Genomic DNA, 13,194 nt, shown 5'->3' on the forward strand with positions numbered 1-13,194 from the left:
GAGCGCCACACGTGGCTTAGGATCTACCATCGTATCGATAAGACGAATAGGTACGCAGTACATCTAGATAAGATACCTATCTACCTTACCTTAATGCTAAGGTGCACTGCAGTACGTAATCTTAGGTAAGCTCAAATGCCAGCTGTGCCATGACCGCAAGCTGATCATATCAGGAATGATCAGAACATGCCTGGCAAATGGGCCCTGCCTTAATACCTGGGTGAGGTGCCGTGCGAAGGAGCGACTGCGCAATTTAGGGGGGCGTAGCAGGGAGTCAGTGGCCCCGCCCCCTAATCATGGAGCCGGCCATTAAGGTGAACGCGACAGGAGGATGGCCTCCAGGTTCAACATTTCAGTGGACTCGCGTTGTCCCCGCTGGCGCACCTATGCACCCAAGATTAGCAAACTGCCAGCTCGAGACAGGGATGTCTGGATTTTGATGACCTCTCAGAAAAGAGAAAATCTGCAATTGCCATCGAACCCCCTTCGAGACCAACCTAGCCTAACCGTACCTTGCATCTCCTCACCCCCCCTTGGACGACGTCTCCCTACATATACGACTTCTGCACTTTTCTCCGGATCCAGTGCCACCATCCCATCTCGTCCGCTCCTTTCTTCGGCCATCCGCACCTTTTTTCTGTTTCCTCGAGTCGCCCCGTGCTGCTCCCTTTCGTAATCGGCCCTCGGTTCAGCCCAGTCCACTCCTTTGTCCCATCTCGACGCCGCTGTACCTCGAATGCGTTACTCTGTGTTCCCCTAAGCACCAACGACAAGCGACCAATGCGAAGAACATCTGTGTCGCTGCCGACGAAGCAACCCGCGCGAGATCCACACGAAAAACCTGGTCGATTTGCACCCGCTCAACGGAATACTGGCCTATTTACGGCGTTGAGAGATATGTCTCAAGCACAGAAGACGAGGTGGATGAGGACGGGCGCTATCGCCTTCTTCGTCGTCTTCCTCTTCTGGTATCTGTCTCCTAGAGGCGTCAACGTCTACAATGGCGGAGGTAAGCAATGGCCTAGTGAAGCCCATCAGATCGACTTGAGGCTAATACATCTACAGCAGTATCGAAAGGTGGCGCTGGTGGCCAGGTCCCTGCCGATGCCTCGTACGGCACCGACAAGTGCACTCAGTCCAGCTCCAAGTCCAAGCCCATCGTCCAGTACGTCCTGATGATCGACGCCGGGAGCACTGGATCCAGAATCCACGTCTACAAGTTCAACAACTGCGGGGCCACTCCCGAGCTGGAGCACGAGGAGTTCAAGATGACGGAGAAGTCAGTTGGTGGTCTCAGCAAGTATAAGGACGACCCCGAGGCCGCTGCCGCTTCTCTCGACGCTCTGATGGACGTTGCCATGACCAACGTTCCCGACAAGCTCAAGTCCTGCAGTCCTGTCGCGGTGAAAGCGACCGCTGGACTACGCATGGTCGGAGCTGAGAACGCCGAGAAGATCCTTGCTGCTGTGCGCAACCGTCTCGAGACCAAGTACCCCTTTCCCGTCGTTGCCAAGGAGGACAACGGAGTTGCCATCATGGACGGCGCCGACGAGGGTGTCTACGCCTGGATCACTACCAACTACCTCCTCGGCAAGATTGGCGGCCCTGACAAGAGCCCCACCGCTGCCGTCTTCGATCTCGGCGGTGGCTCGACCCAGATTGTCTTTGAGCCCACTTTCAAGGGAGCTGCGGACGGAGGCATGCCGGAGAAGCTCGCCGAGGGCGACCACAAATACGACCTTGCCTTTGGTGGACAGAAGTTCGAGCTCTACCAGCACTCCCATCTGGGATATGGCTTGATGAGCGCCCGCAAGGCCGTGCACAAGCAGCTGATTGAGGAGATCTTTGAGAGCAAGAAGTCTGACGACAGCTGGGTCAAGCAGCCCATCATCCACCCTTGCATTGCCCCCGGCATGGTTAGAGAGGTTGAAGTTGAGCTCGATGAGAAGCACCCCCTCGGCAAGACTGTCACCTTCAACATGACCGGCCCCTCCCAGGCCGCTCCCGCTCAGTGCCGCAACCTCGCCGAGAAGATTCTGAAGAAGGAAGAGAGCTGCAAGCTTGCGCCCTGCTCTTTCAACGGTGTCCACCAGCCATCATTGGCCAAGACCTTTGGCCGCGAGGACGTCTACATCTTCTCCTACTTCTACGACCGTACTAAGCCGCTCGGCATGCCCGACTCCTTTACCCTGCGTGAGATGCACGACCTTGCCAACTCTGTTTGCGGTGGTGAGAAGTCTTGGGACCTCTTTGCCAGCATTCCCGGTGCCATGAAGGAGTTGCAGGACCGCCCTGAGCACTGCCTTGACCTCAACTTCATGATGGCTCTTCTTCACACCGGCTACGAGATGCCTATTGATCGTGAGGTCAAGATTGCCAAGAAGATCAAGGGTAACGAATTGGGCTGGTGCCTTGGTGCTAGGTAAGAATTCATTCATCGCGAAGAACGTTTACAGAAGCTAACATGTCACAGCTTGCCTCTTCTTTCCCCCGGATCCGGCTGGAAGTGCAGAGTCAACCAGGTCAACTAAATAGGTGACGCGTTTGGCGACAAGATTGCGCAAGCCTCCCCTGGTGTTGGCTGGCTTGTAGTATTATAGATTTTTAATTCCACGACAGAAATGGGCATGTTCGATTACGAATAAGTGTATTTGAGACCAACGAACGTTACAAGGTAGATGCAGGAAATGCATCAGTACACGCATCGACGGCGGGCGTTCCATGTCTCGAATGGTTTCCCATGGGTATCAAGGATAAAGACTCGTCAAGACGTAGCCATTGATTAGAATCAACCACACTCGCTGGACAAACAGCCAGATTTGCCTTCAAAGCGGTGCTGCCACCATGTTGATCACGTCTTCGATTACGTCCTCGGCGCCCACGCCTTCAAGAATGGATTCAATGGCTTCCTGCTGGCTGCCCCACTGCATGCTCCTTTCCTGTTTTGCGTGCACGATCCGGATCCGATGCAGGTAGACTTTCCTAATAGCCAAGTGAACAAGAGCCGGCGTCACAAAGTCTAGGCTGTGCAATGGGGCGAGGCATCTCAGTAGCTGGTCGAGATGCTTCGTTGCAATCGGCTCGATGCCGCCGGCAACAGCGCGGTGCATCCTCAAATACGTCACAATGTTCATTTGATAGCGTAGCACGTCCACGTTGACCTGGACTTCCCGGCTCAGCTTAGCCAAAGATGCAATGTCCTACTTAATGTTAGCCCTCCAAAAGACCGGACGTCACCATGAAGCTCACATACACCTTCACTTAAAAGGGGATCCTCGCTGACCGCTATCGTCTCCTCGTGGATGCTCTTCTTCACCACGCTTTCGGTGCTGGCAGTCTCGGCATCGTCGGCTTTGTCGTATGCTTCATCTAGGTTAGCAAAACCATCGTCTGGGTCGTGCCAGTGCGCGATGAAGAAGTAATCGTTCAGGTGCAGCGTGACGTGAGCCTGGCCTCCGCTCTCGGCGGCCAACGCAGCCACAAAAAGAAACTGCTTGGGAGCGGTCTGGACGGAGGTGCGTGTGAAAATGCGGCGGGTGCGAAGGAGCTCGAGGACCTGAATCTGCACGGCCTTGGGTGCGCGGTCTAGGTTCCGGGCGAGGATGACGTTGGCGATGGAAGAACCGGCTGCGCCGCCGGGGCCGGTTGGGCTGTAGGCGTTGACGGCGGTCAACGGCGAGATTCCGGCGCGGGAGTAGAAGTAGGAGTCGTTGCGCGTGCGAAGGGGCGAGCCTGATCTGGTTGCTGTGGGCGACTGCGCCATGAGGATGGAGGATGCAAAGTCTTCCAAAGTGGTCTGCGGAGAGCAGTCCACGATGGCGCACGTCAGACCAAAGGTCTTGGTCGCGATCTGCAGGCAGGTTAGCGATGTGGGCAACGGGACGGCAGCAACAGGTGGACCTACAAGCTGGAGCTCCTCGATGAGCTCATTGAGGGCGACGGGCGGAGTGCTGACGATACAGTGTTCTCGGTTGACCAGGCACAAGAAGGCGGCGAGCTCAAGGTCGCTCAGGCCGTGGACCTTGGTCAGGAGATCTTCTTCATCCGCCATGAGGATCGGGTGAGATGTGTGTCCAAGGTCCCATCAGCGCATATTGGGCTACAGACGTAGTCTCGTATGTTGTTCGTCCAAAGCATACATGTGATGTGCGACTAGGTAAGGTAAAGACAGAGGCGGGAGAGGTCTTGGTCCTCGCAGGAGTTTTGAGCATAAGGTCACAAGGTAGTGAGGTCGTGCTCTTGCTGAGCTCAGTTCCACTCGCCTGGACCGTCGTTGCGTTGAGAAGGAGTGTGGCTGGAGGGAGCGCCTTGAGTTTAGCACCTCATCTAGGAAGGTACAGTGCATTGAGCAGTTCATTCTTACAGCGCTCACAGCGCCAGAGTCGTTACGTCAGCCACAATGACACCAGCGGCAATACACCTGACGATACTGCGTAGGTCGACACTCAGAGCCCTTCCTGGTTAGACCCAGCACTGGAGGCAGCTCTTTGATAGGCTGAAACCTGGAAATGTGACGGGAGCTCTCAGTACCGCCTGGTTCCCTGTCAACCTCCACCATGACTTTCCGTCCATCGATCTACTGCGTATCGACCTGCACTTGACACCAACCAACCACCCCTGACCGCAAGACACCGGTCCGTTTTCGATCACCTTGACGTCCGAACCGATAAGAAACCCAACCCGCGACCGAAACTTTCGTAACACTACGTAGAGCGACCGACTGTTGACGCCGACACTTTTGAGCATCCCAAACTCTACATACTCCTCCAACGAGGCAATCCATTCAAAATGTCATCGAGAAAGAAGGTCCTTCTCAAGGTGGGCTCTCCCCTCCCAGCGCTGCAGCATACAGTGGCGCGGCATAATTGACGATGTTGTTTTCGTGCAGGTCATTATCCTTGGCGATAGCGGTGTCGGAAAGACGAGTCTGATGAACCAATATGTGAGTTTCCGTGGATCAAGCAACCACCGGAGGAGACTGGTGGCGCTGACATGAAGGTTTCACCCAGGTCAACAAGAAATTCAGTGCAAGCTACAAGGCTACAATCGGCGCCGACTTCCTGACGCGCGAGGTTCTCGTCGACGACCGACAGGTGACGATGCAGGTGGGATTAGACCAACACAACGACTGATCCACAACCCGGACATGTGCTGACGAATGGACGACAGCTTTGGGATACGGCAGGACAGGAGCGCTTCCAGTCTCTGGGCGTTGCCTTCTACCGTGGTGCCGACTGCTGCGTGCTCGTATACGATGTCAACAACTCCAAGAGTTTCGATGCCCTGGACAGCTGGAGGGACGAGTTCTTGATTCAGGCTTCGCCGCGGGACCCGGACAACTTCCCATTCGTTAGTGGCTGACTAGCGCTGGATTGTTCGAATCGAGGCTGACGTGCGACCAGGTCGTTCTCGGAAACAAGATTGATGTCGAGGAGAGCAAGAGAGTGGTGAGTGTGCCATAGGGGTTGTTCTCGGTACAGTTGGCTAACCGTATTGTAGATCTCGACCAAACGCGCCATGACCTTTTGCCAGTCCAAGGGCGGTATTCCCTACTTCGAGACCAGTGCAAAGGAGGCCATCAACGTCGAGCAGGCATTCGAAGGTTGGTGCAGCATCATGAGCGCCCGTAACGACGAGTACTGACACTATCAACTAGTTATCGCACGGAACGCTCTGGCCCAGGAGGAGTCCGAGGAGTTCAGCGGTGATTACCAGGACGTCATCAACATCCCCATCGAAAACCCCCGGGACGGATGTTCTTGCTAAGTTGCTATTGGGTAAGCAGTCGGTTGTTGTTGAGCGAGTTGAGGACTAGGGCGGCACACAGTATTAGGACCCTGTCCGACTCGCATTATGTTTAGTCCAAGGGCCTTTCCACATATCCATTTTTGGCCTTGGCTTGATGTTGCATATCCTGCACCGGTGCGAAAGGTGTTTAGAGGTTATTATTGAATTTGATCAAGGGTTCATTCGTCTGGTTCCAATAACCATTCGCTTCCTGTGTCGTGAATGACTTATCACGCTTGCGACCATGCTTGAGTAATCGTTTCTGGGAAAGAGTATCCGCAACCGGTTAATGGATGCCTCTTTACAACATTGCATTTCAACTGACAGGCGCGGGGCACCGGAGGACAGCCATTTACTCCATTATGTTTTCATCACCAGTCCAAGCTGACGGATCATTCTTGCCGTCCGTCATCAGACTCCGCTTAGAAGAATGGATCCGAGGCTACACTAAAGCCTCAAGGCTGGAAACCGGCACTAAGTCCGGCCTGGCAACCAGTGTTCTCTGTAAGCTTCATGCACGGCGTCATGCTTGGCTTTGTCCAGCGGCGGCAGCCTAGAGGAAGAGGAGGTTGCATGTTATGCTCTAGGTACCGTAGGATTTAGTAAGTACCTTACAGCAAAGAGACTCCTCTCACTTGCTCACTTACCTTAGCTACCTGCCTTACGGAGGGAGGCTGAGACTGGAAGCCGTGGCACGCGATCGACCCACCACTATTGGTTGCCGGTACTTGGGACGAATACAGGGGGCGTTTTCGCCCGTGCCATTGAAACTCAACCTTGAAGAAACACCCTTAATTAACACATTGACACGAATCCCTTGAAAGTAAACGCTCCAGCGACGGAAAAAAAAATAACGGACGACGCGTCCGCATCAGAGAAAGCTCGCAGGCTTCCTCGATTGTTCGCCTTGTTGAGGGTCTTTTTGCTGGTCTCCAGTGAATCGCTCCATAATCGTCATCGCCTTCAACCGACGGCCCGAGAAGCAGTTGGCATACGGCATATCCGTGCCGTGCTACACATGCGCCGAGTCGAGCGACGGGATATTCGGCCACCGTCCGCTCCCCTCTGAACGCGGTTGCTCTGTGACGACTTTCCGAGAGTTCGCCCTGCTCTTCGCCCGTCCCTGCGGTCAAATGCCTACAGCGTCGACAGCGACCTTGAATTACCTCAAGGCGGACAGCCCTCCCTGAATCCGCAACACCTCCTCGATATCTACCTATCTCCCTCTCTCTACCTACGATACGGCGCGCGACGACAGACTGCGAAATCACCTAAAACGAAAATGGCACCGAGCGAGCCTATGCTGCCCGCCGCGTTGGCACCACCAGATCATCATGACCGTCCTCCAAGGAGGTCATTCTCGAGCACCGACAGGCTGAGCGCCTCGGTTGCGTCTACCAATAGGTCGAGATCGACAGTGCGATCGTCTGGGTGGCAGGCGAAGATGGGACTGGGCGGCGTTGCGAGGCGAACGCTAGGCATTTCGCTGCTGCTTGTAACGGTGCTGTTGTGGACGATATCCAACTTTTTGGCATCCGTGAGTTTTTGACAGTGTTGCTTTCGTTGGTGTGGACTGGTGCAAGCTGACAGCGAGGGATCACAGTACATTTTTTCAGATCATTCCTACGACAAGCCCTTTTTTGTGGTGTATATGAATACGTCGGTGTTTGCGGTGTCTCTGATACCCATGTTGGTGCGGTTCCTGATGCAGCACGGCATCGAGGGTCTACGACGCGAGGCCATGGTGGTCTGGAACGAGCAGAGGTACGGCAAGGACCTCAAGACGGCCGAGGACGAGGAAGATACGGTGGCCGGGGAGCGTCTGCTGGTCGACGACGAGCCGAGCCTGGAGATGGAAGGGTTCGAGACAACGACGAGGGTGGAGCGGCTCACGTTCCGGGAGACTGCTGTCATCAGTCTCGAGTTCTGCATGCTGTGGTTCTTTGCAAACTATTTTGCGTCGGCGTGCCTCGAGTACACGAGCGTCGGGAGCGTGACGATCCTCAACTCGACGAGCAGCGTGTGGACGCTCGTCTTCTGCGCCGTGATGGGGGTCGAGGGGTTCACGGCGCGCAAGTTGATTGGCGTGCTGGCGTCGCTGACGGGTATCGTGCTGATATCGACGGTGGACCTGTCCGGGTCGAGCGACGAGAACCGCGGGTCGTTCCCTCACAAGACGACGGGGCAGATTGCCATTGGGGACCTGATGGCGTTTGTGAGCGCCATCATCTACGGACTCTACGTGACCGTGATGAAGAGGCGGGTAGGTAATGAAGATCGGGTGAATATGCCGCTCTTCTTTGGTCTGGTTGGGCTCTTTAACTTGGTGTTCCTCTGGCCCGTCTTCTTCATCTTGCATTTCACGGGGATGGAGCCAGTAAGTCACCGCATGCCCCCAAAATCTTCATGGGCTTTTGAGTGTCTAATCAAGGTTGTCACAGTTCTCATTCCCTCCTACGGCCAAAATCTGGGCTATTGTCATTGGCAACTCGCTGTCGTCCTTCATCAGCGACATGTCGTGGGCATACGCCATGCTGCTCACGACGCCGCTAGTTGTGACGGTCGGTTTGTCCCTCACGATCCCGCTGTCGCTCATTGGCGAGATGATCCAGTACTCGCAGTACTCCAGCTGGGTGTACTGGGTCGGCGCGGCTGTGGTGCTCATCTCGTTTCTATTCATCAATAACGAGAGCCACGAAGACGAGTCGAGCGACAAGAGCCCCGAGGCAGGATCCCGGGGCATCTCGCAACTATAAAAAAGATGTTCCAATAGACACGAAGTTGTAATGCGAGAGCAGAGAGAGGCGCGGGGAATTAGACGTGTTGCATGGGCCACGGCGTTAAGACACAGGGTACGGGTTCTTCCATTGTTGGATTCCACCTGGAACGCTGTTGAGTCTGAGCTTTTTGCTCAGTCTCTTCATTAATACGATCGACTTGCATCATATCGTGCCACTCAACGTGTGCGTGACTCATGCCTTGAAAGTCTTGAATAAAGGGATTACTTCTTGACGAAGCCCGTCTTCGCGGACCAAGGCGGATGATTCGGAAGAGCTGTCAAGCAAAAATAGGTGGTCCCGGGTGGAAACACTGATGCAGCTGCGGTGGAGACATGAAATCGCAATAGGTGAACCGCGGGGTTATTCTCTGGTGACTGGTAGGTCGGTAGGTGAAAGGTTGAGCGCGCCGAGGTCAAGGTGAGGTAAAACATGGTAAGGCACTGCAGCTGTGGTGTGACTTTGGAAAGACTGGGAAGGTCGGTCGAGCATGACAAGACGGGATTTTGCAGAATCCGATGGCGGATTTGAGTGAAATGCGATGCACGGGGTTTTTTTCTTTCTTGTATCTTCCTTGATTTTGAGAGGGGGGATCTGCAGACGCATGGAGACAGCCGCGCAATCGAATTCGCCGCTTAGTAGTGTAGTTAAAGTCTCCAGAATTATTTTGAGCTGTGTGACACAGTGATCCTTGGTTGCTTTTCCCCCTGCTCTTTGGGTGATAGATAGAGTTGCGGGAAATTGGGAAAGTTTGCTGTGACTTTAGATTTGGCATCTTTGATATGCGCGGTATCACGGAAGGCCTGGGACTCTTGGGTTACATTGAGGTTGAGAGGTGGGCAGAAAATATCGGAAAGCAGTTCGTAAGGGATAGTCTGAGGAGCTCTCTCAGGGACTCTATACGACTGGGTCATAAACAAACATGATGCGCAAAGAGGTACAGATAGTTGGCGACAACTGGAAGGACGTAAGGCATACTCCGTGCTCTTGACAATGTGATAAGTAACCTAACTTGGAAGGTACTAGAAGCGCAGGTACAGAGAGGAGGGATCACCTGTTGGCGCCGCGGGCAGCAAGACTGAAAGGCGCTTGACATCGTGGGGACCTGCCAGAGTTGATGCCCCGCAGGAAAGCCGATCGCCGCGGCGCGCTTCCTCCTGCAGAAGGTCCAGTCACCATTCACTGGTCTAATTTATGGTACATATCCGTGATGGAGGAGGAGCCCACGGAGTACACGAGCTAAAGGGTCCAAGGGTGCATATGCAAAATATTCGTGTCTCGTTAGTCTTGCCAGCTACTTGTTCTTCTTTACCCGCCTTCCAGGTTTTCGGAGACCGAGACATGAGACATAAGACATTGGACTCATGAAGATGAGAAACGTGTAAGGCATGAATATGAAGAAACCATCTGTATCTGTAGAGCGTCCAGAAACAAGGAAATGGCAAGCCACAGTGGACTGCTTGACTGTGCAAAGATGTCGGGCATGCAGCGACGCAGGCAGCGTAGCAATGGGAAAATGTTCGATGGGAATCCAGCCCGATGGATAAAAGTGGCACCTTACGGGGCGAGACCGCAAATGATCAAAAGCCATAGGACCCAAAGACCCCTGACCCCTGGCCAAGTCCTCCACAACCCTCGCCTCCCCGCCGGGCCCCCTCTTCGCCCTCGTTTGTTTGCTTGCTCGCTCCACGGCAGGGTACCCAAACCGCATTTCCATTTCCTTCTCTTGAGGATTTCCCATGGAGCAAAAGGGTGAAATTTGCCATGCCGTGGCGGGGAGTTCATACTGGGTCATACTGAGGTTCTACAGATGTTCCTCTGATGTGTATGCTGATATGATTCAAGGCTATGTAAGCTGGTCAGGCACACCTAAGGTACTACATGTCCACGAGACCTTGACGCGATGCGACAAAGCGCAGAGAGATCACATCAATTTTGGGCATAGTTCCCGCGAGGCAACAGATAACTCCGATCTCCATCTCAGACATCTTCTCTTTCTTTCACTTCTTTACCTGCACCTGCGCCTGTCACATCGAGACCAGACTCGAGCTAACACCCGATGCGATCTTGGACGTAGTAGCCCAGTTGACCCCCCAAGATTCCATGCTTGAGGTGCGCACTAACAGCTTTTCGAGCTTCTCTCGTCCACATCGTCTCGCCGAGACTAGCTTCTTCCAACCCCGTTTGCCGGGCCCTGCTCTCCTGTCCCCGGCTCTTTTGGATCTTAAACTTTTTTGCCTCTTCAATACCTTGCTTGATTTCCCAGCTTGCATACCAATCAAAGTGGAATCTCTCCGGACAACACTAGTCCCAAGGTCCCAAGGTCCCAACCCTTGGGGACCTACCCGAATCCTCGGCCGCAAGAAGAAACAGAAAACCCCAAGCTCCCAGGAAAGTCTCACTCCTCCATCTAAAGAGCAAAGCACATCCCATCGCATGGTGGCTCGGGGGCGCAACCACTTTTATCAGAGCCAGAGAGAGATACCGGTAAGGTATCCGTAGCTCCAGTAGGAAAGAACGCTCTGACGCTGCCGCCTTCTTCTCCATATTGTCGGTACCCTTCCGTCTTTGCCACCCGCTACTTCTCTTAGCCGTTGCTACCTACCCAAAGCGCAACTGCCACTGGTTCAGCCTCTCCCAGGGAAAGAAAAGAGAGAGACACACTCCCTACTCGATCACTGCCCTCGACCACCTACTGAGGATCGACGCTACCGCTTCCGTTTGTGGTTTTCGTCCGTTCTGTCCCCTTCCAAGGCCATTCTACTTTATCTTGCATTACGCCTTGAATTCGCCGAGGAGGCCTCGAGGAGGAGCAGCAGCAGACAATAAGTCTTCTAGGACTACTGGTTGGTTACCTACACCTCTGTCTCTGCTCCTATCTACCATACTATCGGTACACTTTGACCCTCGACTATCAACCGCATCACCTCGGAACCTGCGTTACCCCAAGCATTCATTATCCTACTATTCACCTATCTGGACGAGGGGTGCTTGGTTCCTGTACGAATACACCCTCTACGCCACGCCCCTATTTCGTATCTCCGCACGTTTCCTAGAAGCCACCAGCCGCACTTCCCTCACGGGAGGCTTGACAAACAAACGGCGCCGCCCCGACGCCCGTGACGATGACCTCGCCAGCCGCAACGCCGGCCGAAGATACGCAACGTCCCTTGGCCGAGTCCATCGCCGCCGCGACCCGATCTGTCCATGCAAAGCTTAACAAGATTATCATTGCTCGCCTGCCCTTGGCGATCCCGCCTCGCGCGGCAGATCCATCACTCTACGCTTCTGGCCTCCTTCATATCACACCCATCTACGACACCTTTGAGTCACTATGGAAGATCATCGCAGAATCACCACAACTTTCCACACCTGGCGAGGCCGGTAACGACTGTAAACTAAGCCAGCCTGAGCTTACACCGGTTTCGAACGTTGAATCAAACCTACGACACCGACCTGCTTTATGCGAGCGAACTCGCTCGATACTGACGTCGCTGTACCTACCTGGACTCATGCGTTCTGGTCGTCTGCAAGCCGATATCAGTTCCATCACTGGATGGTCCCCCGACGTTGTAAATGAGCAACTGGCAGCCATCTCTCAATCAGGACGGCTTGCCGAGTTCACAAGGCACGTTAGGCGCACCATTGAGAAGAAGCCTCACGTCCTAATGGCCTACTCGTACATATTGTTCATGGCTCTCTTTGCTGGCGGGCGTTTCATCAGAGCCACCCTCGAGTCTGCGGGTTCAGAATTTTGGGAGCAGACGCCGTCACCCATTCCACCCTTGGAGATACCCTGTCAAGAATGTACGCCATCCTTAGACACGGCTATTCATGCTACAATACCAGTCAACATGGCACGGGGTGACAACCGCGGGAAGATTGAAGTCGGCGCAAAGCACATGCGCCATTCTCTACCTCTGAGCTTCTTCCATTTTGCGACGGCACTGGACGGCGAGGACCTCAAGAAAGAGTTTAAGAAACGGTTGGCGGAATCCGAGCATCTCCTGACACCCCACGAGAGGCACGACATCGTCCAAGAGGCCGTCTGTATCTTTGACAGTATGCTACTTCTCGTTGGCCAGCTGGACAATGTGTGCGACACAGACTTGGAACATGGCCCCTCCGTCTTGGAATCATGGGCATCATTGGCACCAGGCGGTCGTCTGCGCGACAGTGTAGCCATTGCCCGAGACAGGAAGAGGGAAAAGATGGCCTCGAAGAGTTCTGAGGACAGCGAGAAATCCGATTCGTGGCTCTCCAAACATACAAGGCAGAAGACACGTGAGACTCCAGAGTCACATGCTTTGAGCGACTCGGAGAAGCAGCCCCCAGCATGCTGCCCGGCCTCCAAGTCTATGAGATTCGAGCCGAAGCTTGCGGTGCCAAACAGAAAGGATAAGACTCAGACGTTCTCGACAGACGGCGCGGCTAACGCAGCGCCATTTGCAGGGGGCGTGACGTCTAGGCAGGGGCAGCTATCACGCTCTGCCACGTCCTTGATATCTAACATCATCATCGTGGCAGGCTTGGCTGCGATTGTCAGTATATTTTTTCTAGCAAAAAAGGCGGGAGTAAAGAGCGTGTAGCAGGGGGAGAGTGAAGGAAGGTATTGCGACAGCATAGCATG

The 13,194-nt window shown here is 54.3% G+C and overlaps 5 protein-coding genes across 5 annotated transcripts; 4 read left to right on the top strand and 1 right to left on the bottom strand.

Moving 5' to 3' along the window:
* Positions 1-780: 780 nt before the first annotated feature.
* GDA1 (Guanosine-diphosphatase) lies at positions 781-2,531 on the top strand (the record flags this gene model as incomplete). Its single annotated transcript, XM_053190567.2, has 3 exons — positions 781-1,009; positions 1,066-2,422; positions 2,474-2,531. 3 exons carry the CDS (start codon positions 781-783, stop codon positions 2,529-2,531), a joined length of 1,644 nt encoding a protein of 547 aa, XP_053051976.2.
* A 294-nt stretch (positions 2,532-2,825) lies between these two features.
* Positions 2,826-4,051, bottom strand: N0V96_003779 (uncharacterized protein; the record flags this gene model as incomplete). Its single annotated transcript, XM_053190566.2, has 3 exons — positions 2,826-3,200; positions 3,254-3,850; positions 3,905-4,051. 3 exons carry the CDS (start codon positions 4,049-4,051, stop codon positions 2,826-2,828), a joined length of 1,119 nt encoding a protein of 372 aa, XP_053051975.1.
* Positions 4,052-4,788: 737 nt separating this feature from the next.
* On the top strand, positions 4,789-5,766 carry YPT7 (Rab GTPase ypt7; the record flags this gene model as incomplete). The annotated part of the gene is made up of 7 exons (XM_053190565.1): positions 4,789-4,818; positions 4,889-4,942; positions 5,010-5,105; positions 5,170-5,349; positions 5,403-5,447; positions 5,500-5,602; positions 5,657-5,766. 7 exons carry the CDS (start codon positions 4,789-4,791, stop codon positions 5,764-5,766), a joined length of 618 nt encoding a protein of 205 aa, XP_053051974.1.
* A 1,303-nt stretch (positions 5,767-7,069) lies between these two features.
* On the top strand, positions 7,070-8,543 carry N0V96_003781 (uncharacterized protein; the record flags this gene model as incomplete). Its single annotated transcript, XM_053190564.2, has 3 exons — positions 7,070-7,324; positions 7,391-8,164; positions 8,229-8,543. The coding sequence occupies 3 exons, from the start codon at positions 7,070-7,072 to the stop codon at positions 8,541-8,543; spliced, it is 1,344 nt and encodes a 447-aa protein (XP_053051973.2).
* A 3,146-nt stretch (positions 8,544-11,689) lies between these two features.
* Positions 11,690-13,153, top strand: N0V96_003782 (uncharacterized protein; the record flags this gene model as incomplete). Its single annotated transcript, XM_065756940.1, has 2 exons — positions 11,690-12,308; positions 12,414-13,153. 2 exons carry the CDS (start codon positions 11,690-11,692, stop codon positions 13,151-13,153), a joined length of 1,359 nt encoding a protein of 452 aa, XP_065614707.1.
* Between the last annotated feature and the right edge of the window lie 41 nt (positions 13,154-13,194).

This window comes from Colletotrichum fioriniae (assembly GCF_027942845.1).
Source record: "Colletotrichum fioriniae strain IMI 355084 chromosome Unknown scaffold_3, whole genome shotgun sequence".
Classification (NCBI taxonomy): Eukaryota; Fungi; Ascomycota; class Sordariomycetes; order Glomerellales; family Glomerellaceae; genus Colletotrichum; species Colletotrichum fioriniae.